Source organism: Rhinopithecus bieti, unplaced genomic scaffold (assembly GCF_001698545.2).
Source record: "Rhinopithecus bieti isolate Rb0 unplaced genomic scaffold, ASM169854v2 scaffold_32081, whole genome shotgun sequence".
Lineage (NCBI taxonomy): Eukaryota > Metazoa > Chordata > Mammalia > Primates > Cercopithecidae > Rhinopithecus > Rhinopithecus bieti.
In genome coordinates, this window is record NW_016814436.1 from 5,206,279 (window position 1) to 5,225,680 (window position 19,402).

Sequence of the window (19,402 nt, forward strand, 5' to 3'; positions counted from 1 at the left end):
GTCTCGATCTCCTGACCTCGTGATCCACCCGTCTCGGCCTCCCAAAGTGCTGGGATTACAGGCTTGAGCCACCGCGCCCGGCCTCAGGTATTTCTTTATAGCAGTGTGAGAACAGACTAATACACCTTAAAATAGGGATTTACTTTATTATTCTATTTTATGTTTTTGAGATAGGGTCTCGATCTGTCACCCAGGCTGGAGTGCCGTGGCATGATCTCAGCTTACTGCAACCTCTGCCTCCTGGGTTGAGGCGATTCTCATGCCTCAGCCACCCAAGTAGCTGGAATTACAGGCGTGTGCCACCCTGCTCAGCTAATTTTTGTATTTTTAGTAGAGATGGGGTTTCTCCATGTTGGCCAGGCTGGTATTGCCTGGACTCAAGCAATCTGCCCACCTTGGCCTCCCCAGAGTGCTAGGATTACAGGCGTGACCCACCTAGCCTGGTCAGCTTTTTTTTTTTTTTTTTTTTTAATAAATCCAGTTAATGCTGGGTGCCATGACTTGCACATTTAATCCCAGTGCTTTGGGAGGCCAAGGTGGGAAGATTTTGAGGCCAGGAGTTTGAGACCAGCCTGGGAAACATCTCCTCTCTACCAAGAAACAAAAACAAAACCAAAACAACAACAACAACAAAAACAGCCAGGTGTGGTGGTGCACATGTGCAGTCCCAGCTCCTTGGGAGGCTGAGGCAGGAGGACTGCTTGAGCCCAGGAGTTCAAGGCTGCAGCGAACTATGATTGCACCACTGCACTCCAGCCTGGGTGACAGAGCAAGATCCTATCTCTATTTAAGAAAAATGCACCGGCCGGGCGCGGTGGCTCAAGCCTGTAATCCCAGCACTTTGGGAGGCCGAGACGGGCAGATCACGAAGTCAGGAGATCGAGACCATCCTGGCTAACATGGTGAAACCCCGTCTCTACTAAAAAAAATACAAAAAACTAGCCGGGCGAGGTGGCGGGCGCCTGTAGTCCCAGCTACTCGGGAGGCTGAGGCAGGAGAATGGCGTAAACCCGGGAGGCAGAGCTTGCAGTGAGCTGAGATCCGGCCACTGCACTCCAGCCTGGGCGACAGAGCGAGACTCTCTCACAAAAAAAAAAGAAAAGAAAAATGCACCTAAGAAATCACCTTAGTGCTTGGTAAGCTATTAAGGTTTTGTTTTTTTTTTTCTAAGTGTATTAATTACATAGCCAATATAATATGGTGGCTAAGATCTTTGAGGTGATTCCAAGCAAGAAGAAAGGAGTTGTTGTTAAGCTATAGCTCAGAGTCTCAGAACGAACTATTCTATTGTTGCTGTCCTTTGCTTAACTGTGGGATAAATATAATTTTCTCAACATTCAACACGTGTGTCCTTAATCATTCTCTACGACACTGGTTCCATGTTGCCAAGAGAACCCAGAACGGCCGCAAACACCTACTGGATTGTTACTGGCCTTTCCTGAGAGGATGACCCGGGCTTTGACCTTGTTCATGTTGAAGTTCTTCAAGTAGGCCTCGTAGATTCTCTTGGCCAGAGATTTGAGATCTGCGGTTTCAGAATCTCCTGTGTCAGGTTCGCAGGTAAGAATTTCTGCTTTCAGTTTTGCTTTTTCAGATCTTGGCATTCGTCCAAAACGAATCGCTAGAGTTTGGAGGGGGAAACAGGCATGAGCAGTGAGGTCATGACTGCGCAGGCAGGGCTGGACGAGGGGCTCCCCCAGGACTTAAACCAGGAATGAAAATTCACAGGCAGTTCAGACCCATCCTTGATTACTATTCGGCTTTCTACTATGGAGAGATGAGAAACTCAAACTCCATACACTGTAGACTTTTGTTTTTTTTTTTGAGACGGAGTCTCGCTCTGTTGCCCAGGCTGGAGGGCGATGGCTGGGTCTCAGCTTCCTGCAAGCTCCGCCTCCCGGGTTTAAGCCATTCTCCTGCCTCAGCCTCCTGAGTAGCTGGGACTACAGGCGCCTGCCACCTCGCCTGGCTAGTTTTTTGTATTTTTTAGTAGAGACGGGGTTTCAGCGTGTTAGCCAGAATGGTCTTGATCTCCTGACCTCGTGCTCTGCCCGTCTCGGCCTCCCAAAGTGCTGGGATTACAGGCCTGAGCCACCGCGCCTGGCCCACTGTAGACTTTTAAACAGGTGCAGGCTGAAGGTGACACCATTGTTCGTCTCATTAGTAGGGTGCACACCACCATCAGGTGCATCATCAACCTTTGAGTGAAGGAGGTGAACGGGGCTTCAGGGTGAGTTTATGTAATAACTGCTTCTTTTTCCAGAAGGTAGACATGCAAGTCTTACAAACGACTTACTTTCGTTACACTCACATCACAATTAGCATGTTCTAAAACTATTACATGATTGGCTAGAAGGAAATTCATAATGTGGCGAGATGTTTGAGGTGGCACACCCTTCCTATGGACGAGGCGAACATTCTGTCATTTTGGTGCCTTCCACTTGGTTTTTCAATTCTGTATCAAAGTCTTACCATTTGAAGTTTCTAACAGCAAGTCCAATGTGCCATCGAATCTCAGCTATTTGAGACTTTTCTTTTCTTTTCTTTTTTTCTTTTTTTTTTGAGACAGAGTCTTACTCTGTTGCCCAGACTGGAGTGCAGTGGTGTGATCTCAGCTCACTGCAACCTCCACCTCCCGGATTCAAGCTATTCTTCTCTCTTAGCCTCCCAAGTAGCTGGGATTACAGGTGTGCACTACCACACCCAGCTAATTTTTGTATTTTTAGTAGAGACAGGGGTTTTGCCATGTTGGCCAGGCTGGTCTCAAACTCCTGACCTCAAGTGATCCACTCACCTCGGCCTCCCAAAGTGCTAGGATCACATGTGTGAATCACCAAGCCTGGGAGACTTTTATTTTCTTTCTTTCTCTCTCTCTTTCTCTCTCTATTTTTTTTTTTCTTTTTTTTTTTTGATGGAATCTCCCTCTGTCACCCAGGCTGGAGTGCAGTGGCACAATCTCGACTCACTGCAACCTCCGCCTCCCAGGTTCAAGCGATTCTTCTGCCTCAGCCTCCCGAGTAGCTGGGACTACAGGTGCCCACCACCACACCCAGTTAATTTTTGTATTCTTAGTAGAGACGGGGTTTCACCATATTGGCCAGGCTGGTCTCAAACTCCTGACCTGAAGTGATCCACCCACCTCAGCCTCCCAAAGTGCTGGGATTACAGGCGTGAACCACCACGCCTGGGCAACTTTTATTTTCTTAGGCCACTCTGATTACAAAATGACTTGGGTGTGAAATGTTGAAGCACATTCATCCATAGCTTGGTCTGTTCCCTTGGAACAAAGAAGGGGAACCGAGGAACGAACTGGGAAAATGTGTGGGGCCACCTTACCTACCGTTGTGTGACATCCCGACGGAAAGGCACTTGTGAAAGCGACAATACTGGCATTTGTTTCTATTCTTCTTCTGGATCTTGCAGCTGCGGTCGCACTTGTCATACACCAGCTTGAGCCGAATCGTTCGCCGAAAGAAGCCCTGTGAGGGTAACACGCAGTGGATTTAAAGACCTGGGCCACTGAGAAACCAGCACACTTGCTTTACTCACCTTTTTTGTTGCTCATTTATTGTTTCTTTTAAAATGAATGAAATTTAGGGAAAAGTTATTCTAGGCCAGGCATGGTGATCACGCCTGTAATCCTAGCACTTTGGGAGGCCAAGGCAGGTGGATCACTTGAGGTCAGGAGTTCGAGACCAGCCTGGCCAACATGGCGAAACCCTGTCTTTACTAAAAATACAAAAATTAGTCGAGTGTGGTGGCACGCGCCTGTAATCCCAGCTACTCCAGAGGCTGAGGCAGGAGAATTGCTTGAACCCGGGAGGCAGAGGTTGCAGTGAGCCGAGATCACTCCACTGCACTTTAGCCTGGGCGACAGAGTGAGACTCTGTCTCAAAAAAAAAAAAAAAAAAGAAAAGAAAAGAAAAAAAGAAAATAGTTCTTCTAAAAGTCTGAAAAGATTGGGACAGATACAGAACTTTAAATATCATTACATTTAATGTGAAAACAAAAAATGAGGCAGCATTCAAAGTCATTTCAAAATGCCCTTATCTGACTTGGGAAAACACAATTACAGTTTTCCAAAGAGTTACTCAGCCTGGTTACAATGTATATGAATGTAACTATCCCCAGCATTGTGACATTTCCATATTTGTGCCTAAAGAGTTTCTAGGAATTTTTGTAAGAGTATATTAACTCCCTCAAAGACAAAAATTATAATAAAAGCCAGCTGTTTGTAAACAATTTTCTTGCTTGGTAAAAGCATCTTAAACTCTACCCAGCAAGAAACAATGTTACTAAATAGTCCATAAAAAACAAAACTAAATCAGTAATTAATCATGGCCCTAAGGAAAAGGCCACTTTATATGGAGCTTTTTCAAAGGTATGTGGTTAGAAAACTTGCGAAGGAGTTCATTTTGCTTTGGGTTCTTTTCCTCTTTGTTTTAAGTCATTCTTCTATATTTTTGCCACAGTGGGGTATGCTTGGCCCGCAGGAGAGGGACAGCAGTGTGCTGGGGAATGTGAGGGGCAGGCTGACGTCTTTATAATGTCTTTACCTAGGCTTGCACAGTGGGGAGGCTAAGGAACACATGGGGTTAGAATGAGAAGGGTGGGGAGAGAGGGTTCTAGATGACAGAATGACACAATGTTCTGGCCGTGAGGTTCTCCCTGTGGCCCAGGCCTCTGAGGCCAGACCTGACTCTGGGCAGAATGCTGGTGTTCCAAGATCATACATTGTGCTGGAAAGGCAGTAGCATTTTCCAAGTTAGTTAACACCTGCAGTATGCACCGTGAGAAGGGATTTCTGATTCAAACCAAACATTCAGATGATGATATCCCACATATCATGTACATAAGGTGCCAGACTTGAGCACGGCTGTGCAACCCTAAAGGGACGCTGCTGCAGGGGCTCTCCTCATCACTACGCTGGCAAACATGGAAGGACCACCAGTCCAGCTGGCAGCATGTGGGACAACAGGGCCTGTCTTCATGCACTCCTGGCCCGGGTCACATCTGTTTAGGGCAGGCTGAGCCAGCAGGAGGATGAAGATACACGGGGGGTTCCTGTGGCTCGAATGGGGTGGAGAAGCCCCTGATGTGCAGGAAGGAACTGCCAGGGCGCAGGAGCAGCCAGTCTGTGGTTCCAGTCTCTGCTTCTGGGAGCTAGGGGACCCTAAGCAAGATACTCTGTGTTTCTGATGGCCAATTCCCCCGGCAGGAGCATGAGAACACCTGCCCCACCTGGCCTTCAGGGAGGGTCCAGAGATCAACGGTAATGGCTCTCTGTCTTGTATTAGAATGAAGTGATATTCTTAATGTGGCTTATTTTCTTTTCTCTTTTGTTTTTTTTTTTTGAGACGAAGTTTTACTCTTGTCTCCCAGGTTGGAGTGCAATGGCTTGATCTTGGCTCACTGCAACCTCCACCTCCTGGGTTCAAGCAATTCTCATGCCTCAGCCTCCCAAGTAGCTGGGATTACAGGCACCTGCCACCATACCTGGCTAATTTTTGTATTTTTAGTAGAGACAGGGTTTCGCCATGTTGGCCAGGCTGCTCTTGAACTCCCGACCTCAGGTGATCTACCTGCCTTGGCCTCCCAAAGTGCTGGGATTACAGGCATGAGCCACCACGCCCAGCCCAATGTGGCTTATTTTCTTTTAAAGAACACACTTCTCTAAGTATTTACAAAGCACAGAGGAACCATTTGTCCTAGACTCTCTAAAGCAGCAATTCCCAACCTTTTTGGCACCAGGGACTGGTTTCATATAAGACAATTTTCCACAGATGGGGATGAGGAGGGACGGTTTCAGGATGAAACTGTTCTACCTCGGAGCATCAGGTAGTAGATTCTCATAAGGGGCATACAAGCTAGATCCCTCAAATGCACAGTTCAAAATAGGGTTCATGCTCTTGGGGGGTTCTATGCTCTAAAGAGAGAGGCTAATCTATTACTGAGGTCAGTTTCTTTTTTTTTTTTTTTTTTTTTTTTTTTTTTTTTTTTTTTTTTTTTGAGACGGAGTCTCATTCTTGTTGTCGAGGCTGGAGTGCAGTGGCACAATCTTGGCTCACTGCAACCTCTGGCTCCTGGGTTCAAGAGATTCTCTTGCCCCGGCCTCCCCAGTAGCTGGGATTACAGGCGCCCACCACCATGCCTGGCTAATTTTTTTGTATTTTTAGTAGAGACAGCATTTCACCATGTTGACCAGGCTGGTTTCGAACTCCTGATCTCAGGTGATCCACTCGCCTGGGCTTCCCAAAGTGCTGGAATTATAGGCGTGAGATACGGCGCCTGGCCTGAGGTCAGTTTCTTATCCGGGACTTTCTGCAGTCTCTCAGTAATGACTGCCTTTTGCTATAAAAGTAACCACAAGTGGTTGATGGTGGCAGCCACCGGGCCCTGTTCCAGGTCCCCTCTACCTTGCAGCCTTCACACGCGTGGACTCCGTAATGGTAGCCTGAGGCCTTGTCCCCGCAGATTCTACATTCGATGTTCAATGCTCCACTGGGAGACTCGTCCACGCTGCCGGGGACCACAGGATAAGTTACCGAGGAGGGGCTCGAAGCTGGTGAAAGCGTGTCTGGGGAAAAAGAGGAGAGATGGATGAATAGTCCAGGCATCACTATCCTGTGTCTGAACCGGGTCTACGAGCATGTGATTTCGCATATGAGGCATCTAATGCTGAGGCGTAAACCTCAGAACACCCATGCAGGGCCGGGTCCTGCCTCTCGGTCACACCCTCTTGCACTCCTACAGCTGCCGTTGTGCTGTGCTCCCAAAGCCAGCATGCTCGCTCCGACTGCTGCTGAGCTGACCCCGAGCTCCGGACCCACACATCTCAGATCACGCATCCCTAGACCCGCGCATCTCCGCCCCGCATATTTCCGGACTCGCGTGTCTCCAATCCCCACATCTCTTCATTCCCACATCTTCGATCTGAGCATCTCTGATCCGAGCATCTCCGATCTGCGCATTGCCGCCCCGTGCATCTCTGGACCTGCACATCTCCCATCCACTCTCCTTCAGATTCGCGTCTCCAACCCAGCGAATCTCCGAACCCGCGCATCTCCGGACCCGCGCATCTCCGGACTCGCGCATCTCTGGACCTGCACATCTCCCATCCACACATCTTCAGATTCGCGTCTCCAAACCCGCGCATCTCCGAACCCGCGCATCTCCGGACCCGCGCATCTCCGGACTCGCGCATCTCCGGACCCGCGCATCTCCGGACCCGTGGATCTCTGGGCCCGTGGATCTCTGGACCTGTGCATTTCCGATCTGCTCATCTCTGTTCTGCATATCTCCAGATCCGCATATCTCCGGACCCCTGCATCTCTGGACCCGCGCATCTCCTGACCCCCCACAGCTCCTGATTCGCACATCTCCGCTCCGCACATTTCTGGACCCGCGTATTTCCAATACGCCCATCTCCTGATCTGCGCATCTCCGGACCCGCGTATCTCTTGGCCCTCCACATCTCCTGATCCCCACATCTCCGCTCCGCACATCTCCGGACTCCCTCATCTCCTGCTCCATACATCTTGGGACCCTCACATCTCTGATCCGCACATCTCGGGACTGGCACATCTCCTGATCCGCATATCTCCGGACCCCCACATCTCTGATCTGCACCTCTGGGTACCCGCACATCTCCGGACCGCACATCTTGGGAACTGCACTTCTCCAGACCCGCACATCTCCTGATCCGCACATCTCGGGACCGCACATCTCCGCTGCACACATCACCAGACCATCTCGCCCATACCTCACCCTGCAGGACTCCCCGTGCCCCCGAGCTGACAGCGCCACGCAGAACTCTTTTTGTTTGCTTCCTTCCTTCCAGTTCTTCCACAATTGTTAACTCAGTAAATGGCACCAGAATACAGTATAAAAATCTGTGTGGGTAACACCAAATGCATAATCCATGAAAGAGAAAATGTAAGTTGGAATTTATGAAAGCTAATTAAACTTTCTGCTCTGCAAAACACATTGCTAAGAAAATTAAAGACAAGCCACAGACTGGGAGAAAATATTTTCAATACACATGTGGTAATATACAAAGAGGTCTTAAAACAACAATAAGAAAACAAACAACTCAATTGAAAAATGGGGGCCGGACGCGGTGGCTCAAGCCTGTAATCCCAGCACTTTGGGAGGCCGAGGAGGGCAATCACGAAGTCAGGAGACGGAGACCATCCTGACTAACACGGTGAAACCCCATCTCTACTAAAAATAACAAAAATTAGCCTGGTGTGGTGGCGGGCACCTGTAGTCCCAGCTACTCGGGAGGCTGAGGCAGGAGAATGGCGTGAACCCAGGAGGTGGAGCTTGCAGTGAGCTGAGATCACACCACTGCTCTCCAGCCTGGGCGACAGAGCGAGACTTCATCTCAAAAGGAAAAAAAATGGGCAAAAGATCTGAACAGTCACTTCAGCAAAGATGATATACAGATGGCAAGTAAGCATATGAAACGATGCTCAGCATCATATGTCATTGGGGCACTGAGAATGAGAACGACAATATGGTGTCACCACACACCTACTAGGATGACTAAAATCCACAAAACTGACATCATCAAATTTGGTGAGGATGTGGAGCAACAGGAACCCCCATTCATTGCTGGTGGGAGTGCAACATGAGACAGCGCCCTTGGAGGACATTCTGGCAGTTTCTGGCAAAGCAAAGCAGTTTTACTGTATGATGGAATTACACTCCTAGGTATTTGTCCAATTGATTTGAAAACTTCTGTTCACACAAAACCTACACATTTTTAGAGCAGCTTTTTTTTTTTTTTTTTTTTTTTTTTGAGACAGAGTCTCACTCTGTCACCCAGGCTGGAGTGCAGTGGCGCAATCTCAGCGCACTGCAACCTCTGCCTCCGGGTTCAAGTGATTCTCCTGCCTCAGCCTTCCAAGTAGCTGGGATTACAGGCACCCGTCACCATGCCCAGCTAATTTCTGTATTTTTAATAGAGACAGGGTTTCACCATGTTGGCCAGGCTGGCCTCAAACTCCTGACCTCAAGTGATCTGCCCCCCTTGGCCTCCCAATGTGCTGGGATTACAGGTGTGAGCCACTGTGCCTAGCCAGCTTTATTCTTAATTGCCAAAAATTGGAAGCAACCAAGATGCCCTTAGATAGGTGAATAGATACACAAACTGTGGTACAAACAGACAGTGGGACCTCATTCAGTGTAAAAAGAAATGAGATATTGAGCCATGGAAAGACATGAATGACTCTTAAATGCATATTGTCATAAAAGAAACCAGTCTGAAAAGGCTACATACTATATGACTTCAAATTCATGGCATTCTGGAAAAGGCAAAATTATAACAACAGTGAAAAGAACCATTTCTGAGCTGGCTAGGGGTGGGAGAGGCAGGGTTGAATAGGTGAAGCATGGGGTTTTTTGATGTGGTGAGACTATTCAAATGAAAATGTAACAGTGGTCTGGGTACGGTGGGTCATGCCTGTCATCCCAGCACTTTGGGAGGCTGAGGTCGGCAGATCACTTGAGCTCAAGAGTTTGAGACCAGCCTGGGCAACATGGTCAAACTCTGTCTTTACAAAAAATACATAAATTTGCTGAGCGTGGCAGTGTGCACCTCTAATCCCAGCTGCTTGGGAAGCTGAGGTGGGAGGATCACCTGAGCCCTGGGAGGCTGAGGCTGCAGGGAGCTGAGATTGTGCTGCCACTGTACTCCAGTCTGGGTGTCACAGTGAGACCTCCATCTAAAAAAAGAATAGAATAGAATAGAATAGAATAGAATAGAATAGAATAGAATAGAATAGAATAGAATAGAATAGAATAGAATAGAAAAAAAAAGAAAAGAGAGAAAGAAAGAGAAAGAGAAAGAAAGAAGGAAAGAAGAAAAGAAGGAAAGAAGGAAAGAAAGAAAAAGAGAGACCGGGCATGGTGGCTCATGCCTGTAATCTCAGCACTTTGGGAGGCCGAGGTGGGTGGATCATGAGGTCAGGAGTTTGAGACCAGCCTGGCCCACATAGTGAAACGTTGTCTCTACTAAAAATACAAAAAAATTAGCCAGGTATGGTGGTGCATGCCTGTAGTCCCAGCTACTCGGGAAGCTGAGGCAGCAGAATGGCTTGAACCCAGGAGGTGGAGGTTACAGTGAGCCGAGATTGTGCCACTGCACTCCAGCCTGGGTGACAGAGTGAGACAAGAAGGCAAGAAAGCAAGAAAGAGAGAGAAGGAAAATGTAGTGGTGGATATATGACACTATGCATTTGTGAAAACCCACAGAACTTTATAGTTCAGATTGAACCTAATGTGTGCAAATAAAACAAAAATAATTTAGGAGGTTGGAGGATCCCAGGGTGGAATGCAGAATGTAACAAAACAATTTAACTGTGCTACGAATGTAGGAAACAATCTCAGGGACAAAAGTAGGGGCAGGTACAGAAAGGCGCTGCACTGAATAATTTGGAACGACTGGAATCTATAAGACTAAAGGCAAAAGGATCTGCCCATAAACACTGTGCTCTAGCTGATGAAGTTTTTTTCCCACAGGGTGTGGGTTAACAATTCTGATGCCGCTGTCCAGGTATACGGAAAATGAACAACGAATTCAAGGAATGGTGAAGTTGACAGGTAGGCAAGTGGAGGAGGCTAGAACGATTCATCTGATAAGAGATGAGGGCTGTAGACATCAGCACGCACTCATGTTTGGCTTACTACAGCTACAGATGCCCACGGGCTGAAATACTGACAGATTCCTGTATATACATAGGTGAGTATGGACACGTATATGTATTTGCTCTGTCAACTGAGAGAGCCTAAAAAAGGGATACTTCAGTAGCATCCTGAAATGATGATAGTGAACGCTGCCTGGGACGCACATGGAGTTGGATACAGTCCTGTTCTCACCTCTCACAGTGGAAGATCACTGAAGTCATGGAGCATCAGGCAAAGAGCTCAAAGTGGTTTTGCCTCAGCAGTGGGGCAAAGTTATCTCTAAAATAAACACTGTGATGGTCCCATCTAATGAAGCTGAAAAACAGGACCTGGAAGGATCGAACATTTTCCAGGTCACTTAACTGCATCCCAGAACAAAGTTCAGGAATATTTATAGGAAGTCAAAAATATCCATCACCCAATAAAGTTCCCAACATATGGCATCCAATGAAAACAATGGACCGGACGCAGTGGTTCACACCTGTAATCCCAGCACTTTGGGAGGCCGAGGTGGGCGGATCACTTGAGGTCAGGAGTTCAAAAGCAGCTTGGCCATCATGGTGAAACCCTGTCTCTGCTAAAAATACAAAAAATTATCTGGGCATGGTGGTGGGCACCTGTAATCCCAGCTACTTGGGAGGCTGAAGCAGGAGAATCGCTTGAACCTGGGAGGTGGAGGTTGCAGTGAGCTGAGATTGTGCCACTGCACTCCAGCCTGGGTGACAAAGCAAGACTCCATCTCCAAGGAAAAGGAAAAAAAAGAAAAGAAAAGAAAAAAAATTACAGGACACATGAAGAATCAGAAAAATATGACCCATGACGAGGAGAAAAATAAATGGAAAGGGACTCAGAAGTGACACAGATGACAGAAATTGTGGCTGAGTTGTTTTTTGTTTTTTTGTGGTTTTGTGTGTGTGTGTGTGTGTGTGTGTGTGTGTGTGTGTGTGTGTGTTTGAGATGGAGTTTTGCTCTTGATGCCCAGGCTGGAGTGGTGTGATCTCGGCTCCCCGCAACCTCCGCCTCCCGGGTTCAAGTGATTCTCTTGCCTCAGCTTCCCTAGTAGCTGGGATTACAGGCACATGCCACCATGCCTGGCTAACTTGGTATTTTTAGTACAGGTGGGGTTTCTCCATGTTGGTCAGGCTGGTCTCAAACTCCTGACCTCAGATGATCTGCCACCTCAGCCTCAAGACATTTTTAAAAAGTTATTCTGGGCTGGGTTCAGAGGCTCATGCCTGTAATCCCAACACTTTGGGAGGCCAAGGCGGGAGAATTGCTTGAACCCAGGAGTTTGAGACCAGTCTGGGCAACAAAGTGAGACCCCTGTCTCTACAAAAAATTTAAAAATTAGCCAGGTGTGGTGGTGTGTTCCTGTGGTCCCAGCTACATAGGAGGCTAAGGTGGGAGGATTCCTTGAGCCCAGGAGGTCTGGGCTGCAGTGAGCTGTGATCACGCCACTGCACTCCAGCCTGGGCAACAAAGTGAGACCCTGTCTCTAAAACACAACAGCAAAAAAAGTTATTCTGACCATATTCTAAATGTTTAAGAAGCTGAGTGAAAGACTGGACATGTTATATAGATACATGGGTGAAAACAGAACCAAATCATGCTTCTAGTGATGAAAACTACAATACCTAATATGGAAAATACACTGGATGGGATTAGGAGCAGATTAGATATTTTAGAAGAAAAAATTAGTAAATTTGAAGATGTAGCAGTAGAAACTGTCCAAAATGAAACACAGAAACAAAACTTAAAAAAAGAACTTAGCATTAGTGAACTGTATGACAACTTGAAATGGTCTAATGTACATATAATTGGAGCTCCCAAAGGTAGAGAGAGAAGGACAAAACAAATTTGAAGAAATAATGGCCTAACCTTCTGAATTTGATGAAAACAGTAAGTGCACTGATCCCAGATGCTCAATGAACCTCAAGCACAAGAAGCATAAAGGAAGAAACCATCAAATGGTTCAGAATTGGTGAGAAAGAAAAAAATGTAGAAGCAGCCAGATATATAAAAAGATAAAAGATAACAAGTGGTTGGCAAGGATGTAGAGAAAAAAGAACCCACGTCCAATGTTGGTAGTATTGTGAATTAGAATAGCATTATGGAAAATAAGTATGGAGGTTCCTCAAAAAAACAAAAATAGCACTACATATGATCTAGCAATCCCACTTCCAGGTTTATATCCAAAGAGACTGGAAGCAGTACACTGAGGAGATGTCTACACCTCCATGTTCACTGCGGCACCATACACAGCAGCCTGATGTGGAATCATCCTAAATGATCATTAATGAATGAAGAGATAAAGAAAATGACTGAGACACACACACACACACACACACACGGATACTATTCAGCCTTAAAAAAGAAGGAAATTCCATTTGCAACAACATGGGTAAATCTGGAAAGTATTACGCTAAGTAAAATAAGCCAGGCACAGAAAGACAAATACCTTGTGATCTCATATGTGAAATCTAAAAAGGTCAAACTCACAGCAGTAGAGAGTGCAATGGTGGTTATCAGGGGCTAAGGTTGATGGGGGGAACGGGGAGATGCTGGTCAAAAGGAACAAAGTGAACAAAGTTTTAGTTACACAGGAAGAATAAGATTTAGTGATCTACTACCCAGTGTGGTGACTATAATTAACAATGATGTGTTGTATATTTCAAAATTGCTCAAGAAATAGACTTTTTTTTTTTTTGAGATGGAGTCTTGCTCTGTTGCCCAGGCTGGAGTGCAGTAGCATGATCTCAGCTCACTGCAGCCTCTGCCTCTTGGGTTCAAGTGATTCTCCTGCCTCAGCCTCCTGAGTAGCTAGGACTACAGGTGTGTACCACCATGCCTGGCTAATTTTTGTGTTTTTAGTAGGTACAGGGTTTCACCATGTTGGCCAGGCTGGTCTGAAACTCCTGACCTCAAGTGATCCACCCGCCTCAGCCTCCCAGAGTGCTGGGATTGGACCTGGCCTTAAGGAGCAGCCTTTAAGTGTTCTCACCACACACAAAAAATGGTAAGTTGGTGAGGTGGTGGATATGTTCATTAGCTTGATTTACACATTCCCCAATGTAAACATAGACCAAAACATCACATTGTGCCCCATAAAAATACAATTATTATTTGTCAATTAAAAATTAAAACTAGGCCGGGCGCGGTGGCTCAAGCCTGTAATCCCAGCACTTTGGGAGGCCGAGATGGGCGGATCACGAGGTCAGGAGATCGAGACCATCCTGGCTAACATGGTGAAACCCCGTCTCTACTAACATACACAAAAAAAAACTAGCCGGGCGAGGTGGCGGGCGCCTGTAGTCCCAGCTACTCAGGAGGCTGAGGCAGGAGAATGGCGTGAACCCGGGAGGCGGAGCTTGCAGTGAGCTGAGATCTGGCCACTGCACTCCAGCCTGGGCAACAGAGCGAGACTCCGTCTCAAAAAAAAAAAAAAAAAAAATTAAAACTAAAATTAATCTCAGTGAGCTAAGATTACACCACTGCACTGCAGCCTGGGCAACAGAGTGAGACTCTGTCTCAAAAATAGATATAAATATAAATATACATATATAAATATATAAACAACCATATATATATATATATGTGTATGTGTGTGTGTATATATATGGCTGGGTATGGTGGCTCATGCCTGTAATCCCAGCACTTCGGAAGGCTGAGATGGGCGGATCGCTTGAGCCCAGGAGTTTGAGACCAACCTGGGCAACATGGTGAAACCCCGTCTCTACAAAAAATACAAGAAATTTACCTGGGCATGGTGGCGGGTACCTGTAGTCTCAGCTACTTGGGAGGCTGAGGTAGGAGGATTACCTGGGCCTGGGAGGTTGAGGCTGCAGTGAGCTGAGATCATGCCACTGAATTCCAGTCTGGGCTCAGAGTGAGACCCTCTCTCAAATAAATAAATAAATAAAAATATGAAGTATCCATAAAAAAAGAACATTGATAAATTGGACTTCATCAAAATTAAGAACTGGTCTGGCATGACAGCTCACACCTGTAATCCCAGCACTTTGGGAGGCAGAGGTGGGAGGGTCGCTTGAGTTCAGGAGTTCAAGACCACCCCTGGCCACATAACGAGTCTCCATATCTACAAAAATAAAAAATAAAAAAATTAGCCAAACATGGTGGTACACACCTGTGGTCCCAGCTACACGGGAGGCTGAGGTCGGACGGTCTCCTGAGCCCAAGAGATCAAGGCTGCAGTAAGCCATGATTGCAACACTGTACTGTAGCCTGGCCAATAGATTGAGACCCTATCTCAAAAACAAAACAAAACAAACAAAAAAACTTTTTTTTTTTTTTTTTTTGAGACGGAGTCTCGCTGTCGCCCAGGCTGGAGTGCAGTGGCTGGATCTCAGCTCACTCAAGCTCCGCCTCCCGGGTTCATGCCATTCTCCTGCCTCAGCCTCCCGAGTAGCTGGGACTACAGGCGCCCGCCACCTCGCCCGGCTAGTTTTTTGTATTTTAGTAGAGACGGGGTTTCACTATGTTAGCTCGGATGGTCTCGATCTCCTGACCTCGTGATCCGCCCGTCTCGGCCTCCCAAAGTGCTGGGATTACAGGCTTAAGCCACCACGCCCAGCCCTTTTTTTTTTTTTTTTTAAAGATACTATTAGTAGAAAGAAAAGAAAAACCACACACTGGGGAAAATATTGGTAGATCACATGTCTGGTAAAGTATTTGTATTCAAAATATATAAATAGTGTTCAATAGTGAATAGTGGAAAAACAAGCAACTCAATTAAAAAATAAGCAAAAGATTTGAACAGAAATGTCACCAAAGAAGATACATGGCAAATAAGCATACAAAAAGATGCTCAACATCACCAGGGAAGTGCAAATAAAAACCACCACAGTGAGAGACCATCGCACACCTACTGACACGGTTAAAATTAAAAAGACTGATCATGTCTCATGTTGATGAGGGTATGGAGGAACTGGAACTTCCCCATATACTGCCAGTGGGAATATAAAATAGTATAGCATTTTCTAAGATTTTTCTGAAATGTTGGAAAAGATTTTGGCAGTTTCTTAAAAAGTTACACAAACACCTACCATCTGTTCCAGCCATCATACTCCCAGGTATTTATTCAAGAGAAATGAAAGCAGAGGTCCATACACAGACTTGTACATGAATGTTCATAGCAGCTTTATTTGTAATAGCCACAAGCTAGAAACTCAATGCTCATCAACAGGTGCGTGAATCAGCAAACTGTGCTATGTCCACGCAATGGATAAAGAAGAATGAACTACTGATGCTTGCTGCAATGCAGATGAGTCTCACAGCCATTCTGTAGAGTGAAAGAAGCCAGCCTAGAAAGAGTACGTGCTGTATGATTCCATTTATATAAAATTCTAGGAAATATAAAGCAACCTAGAATGATAGAAAGTGGACCAGTGGTTTACTGGGGGAGGGAGGCAGGGAGGTATGGGGCTGGGGAAAAAGGAATTAGAAAACAGCACAAGTGGCCGGGCGCAGTGGCTCACACCTGTAATCCCAGCACTTGGGGAGGCCAAGGTAGGCGGATCACGAGATCAGGAGATCGAGACCATCCTGGCTAACCCGGTGAAACCCTGTCTCTACCAAAAACACAAAAAATTAGCTGGGCGTTGTGGCAGGCGCCTGTAGTCCCAGCTACGCGGCAGGAGAATGGAGTGAACCCGGGAGGCGGAGGTTGCAGTGAGTCAAGATCGCACCACTGCACTCCACCTCAAAAAAAAAAAAAAACACACCACAAGTAAACTTCAGGGGTGACAGACAGAGGCACTACTGATAGATGCAGGAGGCAGATGGGGGGGAGTCCCCAGAGAATCTGCAACCTGCCCCATAAGTGTTTACATCAGATGCTTTTGTGCAGATGAGGGAACCTGCCCAGGGTTCCCTTGTCTGGACAGGCCCGCAAGGGACGGGGACCCACCTGGGCACTGGGAGAATGGGGTTTCAGGAAATTCTCAAGCCTTACCTCTGTCAGAACTTTCAGATGACTTAAAAATACATTTTAGATTATAGTTCTTAACAATGACCTAAAATACACTACTCTTAGAAAAGGATCCCTGAATCTAATTAGAAGAGAAGGGTTCCCTCCTGCATGAGGACCAGGGGTCAGAAGAGAGCACAGAATAAGGGGTCCTGTGTTTAAGCTGCTGGGGGAGGCGAGAGGGGGCTGGGCAGCCCACTAGCCACTGCTGGGAAAGAACTTTCCAGAGCTAGAGCCACACACCCACCCACTCCCGCAGCTCACACTAATTCCGTATTTCAGAACAAGCTCTAGAGTATATTTTATCCAAAGAAAAAAGTGTATCTTTGAACTCTTTTACTAGACAATGAACTATATTTTCACCCTGGGGTGGGGCTGGGGGAGCCTGCCTTCCTTAAAAAAGAAAGGCAAAACAGAAAAACAAACAAAAGCAAAATAAATCTTTTCAAACCCATAAGGAAAAAATTGTTCTGATAAATAGCACAAATAGTCATTATAGGAAAAGAGTGAACCAGCATGGGGTGTGTCTGCGATGGGTAAAGAAAGGTCACGTGTTGTGGGGTTAAGGGCTGGGTTCTGGGCTGGTGATCTCCGGCCAGTCAGGATGTCCTGGGCCTGCCTCCTTTCCTCCTTCCTTAAATAAACATAACAATGACCTCACAAGGCTGCTCTTGGGCTTAGGCAAGCCAAGGTGTGAGGTGTGTGGGCAGCCTGCAGTGCTCAGGAAGCAATGGCGGTCATTGTCAAAGCCATTAACCCGGGTTCGCGGCAAGCTACCTACCCAGGCCACTCAAGGCGCCACCTGACGCGGAGCCTTTTTCTTGCTCTCCTCCAGCCTCCCCGTCCCCTCCTGCACTGCTCTGGGGGCCATCATCTCCCTAAACCTTCACTCTCTCCACAGTGCTTATCCTCTGCTTAATGTGCCAGGAGAAAGGGAGTCAAAACTTGCACCATCTGTAAAGGTCTGCCAGGGTCACTCCCAAAGCTGCTCAGTCACAAAGGCCCCCCAGAGTCCTCAGGGGCTCACTAGCCTCTTGCAATTCCTGATTGACTAAGCTGAGAACACTGCCACCTTTTACAAGGCACGATCATGCCAGCATGCAGAGAACAGCCCTCTAGAGCCAGCTGAGAGGCAGGGTCCAGGCCCGGGCACTGTGTCTTTCTGGCTGTATGAACAGTGGCAAGTTACTTAATTTGCCTTGTTTGTTTTTTTTTTGAGATGGAGTCTTGCTCTGTTGCCCAGGCATTACAGGTGTACACCACCACGCCTGGCTAATTTTTATATTTTCAGTAGAGATGGGGTTTCACCGTGTTGGCCAGACTGGTCTTTAACTCCTGACCTCAAGTGATCTGCCTGCCTTGGCCTCCCAAAGTGCTGGGATTACAGGTGTGAGCCACCACGCCTGGACTTTTTTGTTTTTTTTAAGACGGAGTCTCACTCTGTGGCCAAAGCTAGAATGCAGTGGCATGATCTCCGCTCACTGCAACCTCTGCCTCCTGGGTTCAAACGATTCTCCTGCCTCAGCCTCCTGAGAAGAGTAGCTGGGATTACAGGTGCCTGCCACCACACCTGGGTAATTTTTTGTATTCTTTAGTAGAGACGGTGTTTCGCCATGTTGGTTAAACTGGTTTTGAACTCCTGACCTCAGGTGATCTGCCCGCCTCAGTCTCCCAAAGTGTTGGGATTACAGTCATGAGGGTTTGTTTAAGTGTACTCTATGACTTTCACACAATGATGAAATTGCTAAGGATGCATTTCTCACAACCTGTCCCTGTCATTAAGCAACATGACTGTAATACCCATGTACACACCACCCAGGTTTATCACACTGCTGGAGTCTTTTAAAAATATACAACCTAGAGAGAATTACAGTCCCCAAGGGAGCCCTCCCCAATTCTCCCTCTGTCTCGTTCAGGAGGCGACTGAGTCCTTAAAGCTTGCAATATGTTTATGTCTGTTTCCAACAGTGATGTACTGGATTGTTTAGTGTTAAAGATTTTATGTGGGCCGGGTGCGGTGGCTCAGGCCTGTAATCCCTGCACTTTGGGAGGCTGAGGCGGGCGGACCACCTGAGGTCAGGAGTTTGAGACCAGCCTGGCCAACATGGTGAAACCCCATCTCTACTAAAAATACAAAAATTAGCCAGGCGTGTTGACGGATGCCTGTAATCCTAGCTACTAGGGAGGCTGAGACAGAAGAACTGCTAGAACCCGGGAGATGGAGGTTGCAGTGGGCTGAGATCACACCACTGCACTCCAGCCTGGGCAACAAGAGCAAAACTCTGTCTCAAAAAATAAAAAAAGCAAATGAAAGATTTTACATTAATTGGATCTTAAATATATCATTAAGCTTGTTTATTTTCATTTGATGTTTCTTAATTTTTTTGTTTGTTTGTTTTAAAGACAAGGTCTCACTGTCACCCAGGCTGGAGTGCAGTGGCAATCATAGCTCATGGCAGCCTTGAGCTCCTGGGCTCAAATGGTCCTCCTGCCTCAGCATCCTGAGTAGCTAGGACCACAGGCATGCGCCACTATGCCTGGCTAATTTTTTTTTAATTAAAAGATGTTTTTGTGGCCGGGCGCAGTGACTCAAGCCTATAATCCCAGCACTTTGGGAGGCTGAGATGGGCGGATCATGAGGTCAGGAGATCGAGACCATCCGGGCTAACACGGTGAAACCCCGTCTCTACTAAAAAATACAAAAAACTAGCCGGGTGAGGTGGCGGG

General features: G+C 46.9%; 1 protein-coding gene across 4 annotated transcripts in view; it reads right to left on the minus strand.

Annotated features, from left to right (window-relative positions):
* The window catches only part of PPARA (peroxisome proliferator activated receptor alpha), a 102,145-nt gene that overhangs the window by 23,150 nt on the left and 59,593 nt on the right, over positions 1-19,402 (minus strand). For all 4 annotated transcript variants that reach the window (XM_017850820.1, XM_017850817.1, XM_017850819.1 and 1 more), the window contains 3 exons: positions 6,417-6,577; positions 3,341-3,479; positions 1,419-1,621 (listed from right to left, as the gene is read on the minus strand). In XM_017850820.1, the coding sequence (XP_017706309.1) occupies positions 1,419-1,621; positions 3,341-3,479; positions 6,417-6,577 (503 nt within the window). The remainder of the gene's footprint in view (positions 1-1,418; positions 1,622-3,340; positions 3,480-6,416; positions 6,578-19,402) is intronic.